The sequence below is a fragment of the Cicer arietinum genome, chromosome 4, assembly GCF_000331145.2.
Source record: "Cicer arietinum cultivar CDC Frontier isolate Library 1 chromosome 4, Cicar.CDCFrontier_v2.0, whole genome shotgun sequence".
Classification (NCBI taxonomy): domain Eukaryota; kingdom Viridiplantae; phylum Streptophyta; class Magnoliopsida; order Fabales; family Fabaceae; genus Cicer; species Cicer arietinum.
Window position 1 is genome coordinate 49,157,231 of NC_021163.2, and position 11,198 is coordinate 49,168,428.

The 11,198-nt window shown below is 32.9% G+C and overlaps 2 protein-coding genes across 2 annotated transcripts; one reads left to right on the forward strand and one right to left on the reverse strand.

Moving 5' to 3' along the window:
• On the forward strand, positions 1–4,361 carry LOC101497071 (low affinity inorganic phosphate transporter 1-like). Its single transcript, XM_004497785.4, has 2 exons — positions 1–117; positions 2,255–4,361. Exon 2 carries the CDS (start codon positions 2,279–2,281, stop codon positions 3,944–3,946), a length of 1,668 nt encoding a protein of 555 aa, XP_004497842.1. The 5' UTR covers positions 1–117; positions 2,255–2,278; the 3' UTR covers positions 3,947–4,361.
• A 197-nt stretch (positions 4,362–4,558) lies between these two features.
• Positions 4,559–9,885, reverse strand: LOC101497404 (cryptochrome-1-like). The gene is made up of 4 exons (XM_004497786.4): positions 8,624–9,885; positions 7,098–7,319; positions 5,818–6,524; positions 4,559–5,580 (listed from the first exon to the last, which is right to left on the reverse strand). Exons 1-4 carry the CDS (start codon positions 8,946–8,948, stop codon positions 4,882–4,884), a joined length of 1,953 nt encoding a protein of 650 aa, XP_004497843.1. The 5' UTR covers positions 8,949–9,885; the 3' UTR covers positions 4,559–4,881.
• Between the last annotated feature and the right edge of the window lie 1,313 nt (positions 9,886–11,198).

Here is an 11,198-nt window from a genome sequence, read left to right on the forward strand (position 1 = left end):
ATAAATATATGCATAGTATAGTTAGCTGCTCACACTGCCAACACATAGCTCCTCATAACACTTTACTTCTTTATCAACTTGGTTTCTCACAAGCAGGTCTTCTCTCTCTATCTCTAGGTGAGTTTGTAGCCAACTACATTATTTTTTCTAGACAAATTTTAAGTGTACGAGGTCATAAGTGATCATCACTATTTTAACCACGAATAATAATATTTTTAAAAATTTATAAAATTAAACTTTTTTTTTTCCAAAAGTCTGAAATTATAATATAATTAATATCAATTCAATGAGTTGAATTTTAAAGAATATATTCATTTTTTATTTTATATTCAACTGACTTTAATAAAGTCATTGTCTTAATTGTAAAGAAATGTTAATTTATATTTTTTTTAAATAGTATTTATAATATTATTAAAATTTTAAATAATTTTTAAACATTTTACGATATTTCTTCTAATAGTGGTTAAATTGCAATCCACCTATTTTCTTAAATGCAAATCATATATTGCCCTATTTCAAACAAAATTAAAATCTCTGGGCACAACAACCGCGCGTAGAGATTATTTTCTGGAGATAATTAAGATTTATTTAAGATTTTTAATATATATTTGGTACTAATAGTATTATGTTGTACTATTTGATGATGCATGGAAGATTCTCCGGAGACGCCACTTTTTTATGAATTAGGTAGCAGCACCATTAAGAAAGTAATTAAGAAATAATCATTAATTCCACCATTAACTACCTAGGATATGTCATATTTTCATGAATTTTTTCCATGCACTCGCCATGACACATTACTTTGGAAATTCAATCAGTTCCACTACTCTTTTTGGTATAGTATCGGTTAATATTATTTTTATTAATCAAAATGACAATAGTTTAACTCTAAAGTTGAATTAATATAGTTCTTATGAAGTGAAACAAAAATGCTAATTGTTGATATGAAAAATATGGTCTCAACTCTCATGTGCCTAATTATGCCTGTTTTCAATTCATTTCAAGGTTAATTTCCTCTCTCTAATTTCTCCGCAGCTTACCACAAATTTATTTCATGATTAGGGTGTTGATAATAGTTACCATAATTGGTCACAAGCCCCTTCCTTACTCCACTTTTCCCATCTATTTAAATTCATGAAAATGTTTTTCGAACAAATTAACCCTCTTCATCTTGCTTAATTTCTATAATTTTTTATTTTTTATTTATCTTAGAAGAGATGATAAATTATATTATGATTAACTTACACAATTGTACGGTCTTGAGTTTGAACATGGGACAAGACGTCCAACCTAACAACATTGACATTTGTCAATTGAGTTAAGGCTTAAGGAGCAATTTCTATAATTTAAAATGAAATTAAAAATGGTTTCACTAGTCATTTTTTCTTGTAATGATTTTATCTATGTCGTTTTATGGTCCCTTGTGCTGCGGATACAATGCTTGCTTGAAATTTGTCTAAATCATGTGCAGCTTGTCTTTGTCTATGTGCATCTAGTGTTACTTTAATTAATAATATTAATTAGGTTAAAAAATTTATTTTTTGATATATTTAGGTGAAATAATTTTTACAAAAAATGAGGATAACATTGAAAAATTATGATAAGCATTATCTAAATTAACTATGTTCTTTAACCCATCTATGTAACCACCAAACTAATTTTATATCTGTTATTTAGCTTTACATAAATAATTTTTGTTTTCTTATATTTTGATGGGGACACCTAGAAATAAAACTAGAACTAGAACCAAATTGTCGGCATGTTTCTATCTTGGTATACTCAAGTGGATTAGTAGATTCAACCTTATAAGAAAATTAGAAAAAACTAATGGAAACTTTATTACTGTAGTATAGTTAGTTAGAAATTAAGTGTCAAATTATTTGTAACTTTCTTTCACACCCCCTTGATATCATGATTTTTTTATATAATAATTGAGCCCAACACAACGTAGTATAAACGAATCGAACCATTCTTTTCGTATTTATAACTAAGAATATAATTTAGTTGGCGTCGGTTTGACAAATTCTATTTTGAGTGACATATTCGTTTTTCTTTATTTTATCGAATTGACAATGTTCAAGTTATTGTCTCAATAGATCACGAGGACTGTTAATTTAAACTTCCAACGAATGTCCTTGATCATTGTTATAATTTTATTTGACTTTTAAGCAATGGTCCACTCCGGTAGTATCCGCGAAAACATATATATAGTGAAAACTCAAAAGTTTGTAAACAGTATCTTGTACTTGTGCAGGAAAATAAGTTATCAAATTGAGCAATGGCAGGAGAACTTGGAGTTCTAAATGCTCTTGATGTAGCCAAAACACAATGGTACCATTTCACAACAATTGTGATAGCTGGAATGGGTTTCTTTACTGATGCCTATGATCTTTTCTGCATTTCCCTAATCACCAAATTACTAGGGAGAATCTATTACACAGTACCAAATGCACCAAAGCCAGGAACACTTCCTCCAAATGTTCAAGCTGCTGTCACTGGTGTTGCACTTTGTGGCACACTAGCTGGTCAACTATTCTTTGGTTGGCTTGGGGACAAAATGGGAAGAAAAAAAGTTTATGGTTTAACTCTTATTCTCATGGTAGTTTGTTCTGTTGGCTCAGGACTCTCTTTTGGTAATAGTCCAAAGAGTGTTATGGCTACATTATGTTTCTTTAGGTTTTGGCTTGGTTTTGGAATTGGTGGTGATTACCCTCTTTCTGCTACAATTATGTCTGAATATGCTAACAAAAAAACTAGAGGTGCTTTCATTGCTGCTGTCTTTGCTATGCAAGGGTTTGGAATTTTGGGTGGTGGAATTGTTGCTTTAATTGTTTCAGCTGCTTTTGATCATAAATATAATGTTCCTAGTTATGCAGAAAATCCTGAAGCATCGTTGGTATTGCCCGCGTTCGATTTTGTTTGGCGTTTGATTCTAATGTTTGGTGCACTTCCAGCTGCACTTACTTATTACTGGCGTATGAAAATGCCTGAAACTGCTCGTTACACGGCTCTTGTTGCTAAGAATGCGAAACAAGCCGCTTCTGATATGTCAAAGGTTTTGCAAGTTGAACTCGAGGTTGAAGAGGAAAAAGTGATACAAATTACTAGTGGTAAAAGAAATACGTTTGGCTTGTTCAGCAAGGAATTCGCTAAGCGACACGGATTACATTTGATTGGAACAACAACAACTTGGTTTTTGTTGGATATAGCATTCTATAGTCAGAATCTTTTCCAAAAGGACATTTTTTCTGCAATTGGATGGATCCCTCCAGCGGTTGAAATGAATGCAGTTCATGAAGTTTACAAGATTGCAAGAGCACAAACACTTATTGCATTGTGTAGTACTGTGCCAGGATATTGGTTTACAGTAGCGTTTATCGATTACATGGGTCGATTCGCTATTCAATTGATGGGTTTCTTCTTCATGACTGTTTTCATGTTTGCTCTTGCTATACCATATGATCATTGGTCCAAGAAAGATAACAGAATTGGTTTTGTTGTAATGTACTCACTTACATTCTTCTTTGCCAATTTCGGTCCAAATGCTACAACGTTTGTTGTTCCGGCCGAGATTTTCCCTGCCAGGCTAAGATCAACTTGTCATGGAATCTCAGCTGCTGCAGGAAAAGCAGGTGCAATTATTGGTGCATTTGGATTTTTATATGCTGCACAAAGTAAAGATCCTTCTAAGACTGATAAAGGGTATCCAGCTGGGATTGGGATTAAGAACTCTCTTATTATGCTTGGTGTCATCAACTTTGCTGGAATGATTTTCACCTTATTGGTTCCTGAATCAAAGGGGAAATCATTGGAGGAGTTGAGTGGAGAGAATGATGGAGACGGTGTCGAGGACATTGAACAAGACGGATCGCGGTTTCAAACTGGGGTCGGAATCACGAATGTAATTGCAAGTGTTGCTGGTGGGATTATGAACATTGCGACGTAAATTTATTTTATATTTGCACCGTATAGTATTATTTTTCGTGACACGTTTTCAAAATCTTATACTTTCTACTTTCCCACACATATTTTGGCTTTACTTCATTACAATTTCCCTGTCATTTTGAAATATCCTAAATCCTTTAAATTTTCTTGTGATTCTACAACTTTAAAACCAAAGAAGATTGAAAAGTAATTTGAGTGAGCACTGTAAAGCTTGTTGTAACCCCATGCGATCAATTACAATCTGATGCAGCCAGTTGCACCCATTGTTCCTGCGGTCGTTGTATGGTCTGCAATTAGAAACCTTGTGAAGATATGCTAGGATAGTTTCTATTTGATTCATGTAAGTGTTGAACAAAGTGATTTGAATTATGTTGTTTGAACATTTTAAGTAATTTATATTTAATTTTCTTTCTCAAGTAATCACAAGTCTTTATTTTGTTGTACATGTTCCAATTTGATATGTTGGCCCATATTTTATCATAACTCTGTAGCATGAATCTAGATTATTGCTAGTGAAGTGTAATCAATTTGTTAGAAGGTTGAACAATTGATGTGTCCTACACTTTCACATCTTTCTCTATTCCATTAGATTATTTTCACAACAAAGAGGATATGAATCACAAAGAATTAGAAGCTGCTGTGTACTATCAAGTACATGTAGTAATTCTTACACAAGTGTCAACAAATATGTATATATTGTAGCATCGACACTTCTGATTGAAGGTATGACTTGGTGTCTGACACGTGTAGATGTCTAACATTGACACATTCATTAAATTCCATTCATTCATTTTCTCAAACTATTACCAGTGTTGGTGTGTCAGTATCAACGTCGTATCTAGTATTCGTGTCAGAATATGTGCTTCTTAGTGTAAAGATACACTATAGAAAACTTGCTAATCAGTGTGCTCATGCAAGCTTAAAGACTTTCTTTGTTTAAGACTCTCTTTTGATTTCTTTTTCATTCTCCCCTCTTGAAACATAGTCATTCTCACCATCTTTGCTTGAACTCTGTTCCATTTCAATCTGTTCTTGACATGATAACTTTATATTAGAAGATGAGGAACACTGTTGTGGGACAGAAAATGAAAAAGTGCTTGAACACTGTCTCTTGGATGAAGACTCAGCTGTAGAACACACTTCTTGATCAATGCACGAAACCTCGGTATGCTTGCTGAAATTACACGAATCGTCTCGTTTCTCTTTCACTTCAGCTGTATATTTTAGTCTCTTCCTATTAGGAGGATCATCACTCTTAAGATTCTGAATTGTTGGCACCTTTTGGTCGTTCGACGAAGAAGCGGCGGCACGTGGAGCCTTGTCCTTCAAAAAAACCTTTGGAATAGAAAATTTTTCGCTGTCATCAGTAACTTCATGTTTATCTTTTGAACTAGAAGCTTTTGCAGCTGCTTCATTTTCCCACATCTTGAATATAGCTTCAGTTAATTGTTCTCTTGCTAAATCTATGTCAATGATTGGTTTTGGATAGTTTTGACCCAACTCTACCCCTGATGCTCTTAGTACAGTAATTGGTGCATTCCATGGATGATGGATCCACTCGGTTGGCAATCTCACTAATTCCGGCAGCCATTGACGAACGTACTCGCCTTCTGGATCATACTTTGTCCCTTGAATCTGTTCCAAAAAGTGAGACAAAATTATACTTATGCTACAAACACTAAATACAGATACAGTATTTGACACCATACTTGTTTATTTCTATCTTTCAGTTACTTTTTATCTTCGAAAACTTACACACATCTAAAAAATACACACAAAAACTATAAGACATTGTATTTCATAATGTATATGCAACTGGCACGAATCACAAAGAAAATGATAAAACCTTTGATGCAAGAAAATGAGACATACCTCCGGATCGTCCAAGCGTTCAAGCTTGTGACCATCAGGTAAACTTCCTGAGATATACTGCCAACCCAAGATATCACATTCAAGGTCAGCATCTAATAGTGTATCCCAAAAGTACTTCATTCCCCATTTCCATGGTATAAGCAACATTTTCACAGCAAAACTTGAAACTATGACTCGCATTTTGTTGTGTATCCATCCTGTCGCCCAAAGCTCTCTCATTCCAGCATCAACTAACGGATAGCCGGTCCTACCTTGCCTCCAAGCCTTAAAGTTGTAAGGATCGGTATCCCAAGGAAAAAACGTCAAGTTCCCTAGCAATGGCCTCTCAACGGTGAACGGAAAACTGAAACAAAGATAGCGCGAGTACTCTCGAAATCCAATGGCCCTGAGAAAAAGTGTTGCACTCTCTACGCCGTCAATGTTTCCTTCGTTCGTCCATAATATTTGTTTCGTCCGCGCCAACTGAAATACTTTCCTCACACTCAATTCTCCGAAATGAATATATGGCGATAAGAGTGAGGTGGAGTTGCCACCAAGGTTTATCCTATTTCTGGAGTAGTGAACTAAGTGCTTTTCAACAAATTCTGTTAATGCCTTGTCACTCTTGCTCCAACCTGGAGACCATGCTCTTCCTAGTAATGCATTGCTTGATTTTTCTAACTCATCTTCAAGACCTAGTTGCTCAATTGAATGTTTCTCAACTTTACCTGTCATCAAAACAAGAAAAGAATCAAATTCTCACCTGAAGTTTTTCTTTACAAGTTTTAAATGTGAACGTGTGACAATTTGTAGACAGTATGGTACGATAATCATCACACAGCTGCAAGTTGCCACATTAGTATTGTCCAAAAAGCTAAACCTCTCTCCTTATTTCCTATTTGGAGAAACAGCTTAATTAAGTGCTTATAGCATAAGCGCTTATCATAGAAGTGCTTATGTATAAACTATTTCTTTAACAAAAGATAAACCAAAGTCAAATTGTTATCATATAAGCTATAAACTATTTTCATAAGCTATCCGGGAGAGTTTATAGAAATAAGCTGAAAACAACTTATATATGGACATGTCATAAATTGTTGTCATCAACTCTAACAAATACTTATGCCAGTAAAGAAACTCAAATAAGTTAATCTAAACTAGTTCTCATACTACAGATATGTACCATATATCCTCAAATTTTCAAATGGTTATAGTATATCTTATAACTCCAAGTAAACCTGATATCAATTATGATATTATCAAGAAACAACCAAATTGTTGTAGCTTATATATAATTGTACCTTCAGCAAGAATTAACTGGCAAGGAGGAATGAGTGAATAAGCTTTCATTGGCATTTGCAAGCATCTGTTCCAAAAAGGATCAAAAGTTGTAAATGCATGCCCGCTTTCGTCGTATATATCCCACGGTTCATACAGCAAGTCTCCGTTGTAGCTTTGAACAGAAATACCAAGTTCCATTAATTTTACTTTGATGTTGTGATCACGAACAAGTGAAACTGGATCTGTAAAATGAAATGGATATCAGGTATCTAGCATTGTATTGATATGAAATAGATCACAATTATTTTTTCTATCAAAGACTCACTACTATCAATATTATTCAGCCTCATATCAAGTCTCTCCAAAGTGAAAGTACCGCAAATTGGTATTCACGACCCAATTTGCGGTTCCCTACTTACTGTAGCGAATTATGTGACTATGCACAAAATTTTTATGTTATCTGCTATATAAGTATTCTGTTACTAAAAGATTGACCTGTTTTTTCCTTACTTGTGTAATATTTGTTGGGTCATGATGGGAGCCATCTACATTGGACCAAGAGCAAACACACAAGTGGGTTGAACACTACATCTCAATCTAAAACCTTCAGACAATAGGTTTATGGGTCCTCTCACTTTTATGTTGTTTAACCATCACTTTTCTAAACAATCTAGAACTTCTAGCTCACACTTGCTACACAACAGTATTGACATAAAGTTTTCTTACTTTGCGATGTTGAATGGTTAAAGTTGAAACACAAAGCACAAAAATTGTAAGGATGCAAACCTAAGTATTCTACTCCCTCTGTCCCGAAATATGAGCAAACATTGATTAAAGAAATTGATATTTTTAACCAAATACATCAACTTTGGACCAAATATGTTAGGAATACATCAACTTTCTTTGACCTATTTTGCTTACATTTCAGGACAAGGGAGTATAAAAGCTAAGGTTCATACAGATAATCTATTATATATGTTACTTGATGCACAGTAAGGAATATTGTATAATTTAGAGAAACAATGCATTTTCCTCCATGTTTAGATTGGAAAAATTAAGTGTTGGTCATTATGAAGAGCAACCAAATAAATTGTTGACATTGACAGTAAAAAAATACTTTCTTTTTTCAACTTTTGCAACTCCAAACTTTTGAACAGCACCAAAATAAGGAGGTAAAATACAAATTTGTCAAAAATCATTCAACAAACAAACTTATTGTCTGTTTACTTTGTGAAAATATTTCTTATTTTCATTTCCTAAAATTTGTGTTAATTTTACTTGTTAATAAGGAGGTAAAAAATTTTATAGTGAACTATTGTGTATATTTTTAGAAACAATGAAAATGTCAAAAAACTGTATTAATTATTTCTAGATATATATCTACATTCACTAACATATCATATTCTCTCTATGACAATGATTCACTTAAAGACTCACTCACCAAAATAAAATGAACACACATTTTAGAAAATGAAACACAATATTTTCACAAAGTAAATAGAATTTAAATGCCATAAAAAGCAACCCCTTTGAAATCATGACTTACCATAGAGATGATTAAACACTACTTTTGTAGCTTGAACAACATTTACACATTCCAAAAGTGCTGCAAGAGTACTATCAGTTTTGATCAACTCAAGTCTAGCTCCAAGAGATTTCAATGACTGATCCAAGTGAGCAAGAGACTGCTTCAGCCACCACCTAGACACTCTACCTGGATAAAACTCCCTTTCCTCTTTGGGACACCAAATAAAGACAGGAAAAACAGAACCATCCCTTGCTGCAGCAGCTAATGCAGGATTGTCCTCAATTCTAAGATCCCTCCTAAACCAAACAATGGTCCTACTCATACCGATTTTCATATTTTTCATGCCATAGCCCAAGCTAAAAGTAGCATCTATTCAAGTTTCTACTTTTACACACAAACTAGCAGAGTTTTCACCTTTACAAGTTAAAATCTTTTTCTACTAAGGGTCGTACCTACACAATACAAACTAACACATACTATAACTGACCAAGTGGTTGAACTCACCTGGTTAATCAACTTCACTTAATGTCAAATCTATCAACATGACCCAAGTTCAAATTCTGGCTGAAATAATAATTTTTCAGACTTTACTTAACTCCAGATCGAACTCCAATCACCAGACTTCTTTTTCTCCTCTGGATACTGGAGGTTTAAGACCAAAATAAAATAAAAATCTAACAGATATTATCCAATGATTGGATCTGAGATCCTTTCAATAGCATAAAGTTATCTTTAAAAGCACAATACAAGATAGCTTCAAATCACTTTAAAATTGACTTAAGTATACTATGATGTTATATCAAGTCCAATCCAATATGCCTCTTTGTTTTCCAAAAAGTATACAATCCAAATCTATGTCATATAAACCTTTCCCCACATGTCTCACAACTCATAAATCTGAACCAACCCCACAAATGACGAAAGCGTGTAAATTGAAAATTTCACTTTTTTAACAAAAATGATTGAAGAACAATAAGAAGGCTCCCCTTTAAAGCAAGATTCACCACTAAAGCATGATAAAAAATAGATTTTTAGGTCAAAGAAAAAAAATTGGGTAGCGTAAAAAGTTCTTGAATTGAATTCTAGCCACAACAACCTACTTCAATTTCTGAATTTGAAAGCAATATGAGAAAGCTATTAACATGGAAATGCATAAGATGTGAGGAGGATAAAGTAAATGAAAATGGAAATTAATGTTAATAAAGTGAAATTGAATTAAGAAGTGAATAAAGAAATTGTGGGTTTGTCTTTTGCGAGAAATGGGCAGTGACTCTGTGAGTTGAGGATGTCGACATGGCTGACAAAGTTACAGTTTTAAAACGGGTTTTAATATGAATCTTTTAAAGTTTAAAATGGAATTTTAGTAAATTTACTATAAAAAATAAAAATTTGTGAAAAATTAAAATTATGTTTTAAATACTTTGAAAATATCAATTCTAAAACTAATAAAATTTTACAATATGAAATCTTCTTTTATTAAGTATAAAATATTTTTAGAGGTCTTTATACAAAAATTTTATTTTTTTTAGAGGCATAAAATAGTTGCTTTTGTAACATTATTTTTGAGCCAATCTCATGTAGAAATTGCAAAATTTTCTTTTTTTTATCTTTCATATTAATCATTTTTTTCCTTTTCTTTAATTCTTTAAAACAATATGAAAGATAGAGAAGTGAAGAGAGGATTAGTGTAGAGGATCCAAATTAGAGAATGTAATTGTGAATCATATGAAATAATTTTTTTTTAATTTTGTCTCTCCTACTTTTTGGTAGATGCCTTGAGTAGAAAGTCACTACTTATATCATATTTGATGGTCCATGAACTGACATTACAAAAAAAAACTTTAGAGATTTAAATTTGAAGATGACACCTCTACAAGGAGGAATTCACTTAAACCAAATAGAAATAACCAGTGACCTTAGGATCTGGATTAGGCAATCCCAATAGTTTGATGGGGAGTTACAAGTTAGGAAAGATCAAGAAAAAATTTCATGGGTAAGGGATGGGACAATTCTGTTTCAAGACAGGATCTGTGTACCTAGGTACCAAGAATTGAAAATGCTGATACTAGAGGAAGCTCACAACAGCCACTTGACCAGTCATCCTGTATCCACCAAGATGTATCAGGATCTTAAGAAGAATTATTGGTGGCCAGGTATGAAGAATGATGTGGCTATTGTAAGACCCATAATTTTAAAGTACACTTTATGTATTTTATATGTTTTGGATTTTGGCTCGGAGGCTTTTTAGCCAAAGTTAATAATATTATGGAGTTTATAGGATCAAAAAGTTATTTTGACACCGTTTAGAATTACTCGTCGATAAATAAATTTAAATTAAGTGCGGTAAATCCTTTACGGAGAATTTAATGCGTTAAGGGTGAAATGGTAATTTAACAAATATCTAGATATTTTGAGATATTTGTTAAGTTATATTTAATATATATATATATATATATATATATATATATATATATATATATGTTTGCTTGGAGAGAATAGAAAGAAATGAAACTAGAAGGAAGGAAAAGGAAAAGAAAATAGTATAAAAAGGAAGAAAGGAAAAACAAAGGAAAGAAAAAGAAAGGAAAGAAAA

Excerpts from the sequence above, each read along its gene's own strand:
- LOC101497404 (XM_004497786.4), bottom strand. The coding sequence starts at position 8,948 with ATGAAAAATATGAAAATCGGTATGAGTAGGACCATTGTTTGGTTTAGG. Across the intron at positions 7,320-8,623 it reads AGTGTTTAATCATCTCTATG|ATCCAGTTTCACTTGTTCGT; the intron begins GTAAGTCATGAT and ends TTCATTTTACAG. Across the intron at positions 6,525-7,097 it reads CCAGTTAATTCTTGCTGAAG|GTAAAGTTGAGAAACATTCA; the intron begins GTACAATTATAT and ends TTTTGATGACAG.
- LOC101497071 (XM_004497785.4), top strand. The coding sequence starts at position 2,279 with ATGGCAGGAGAACTTGGAGTTCTAAATGCTCTTGATGTAGCCAAAACA.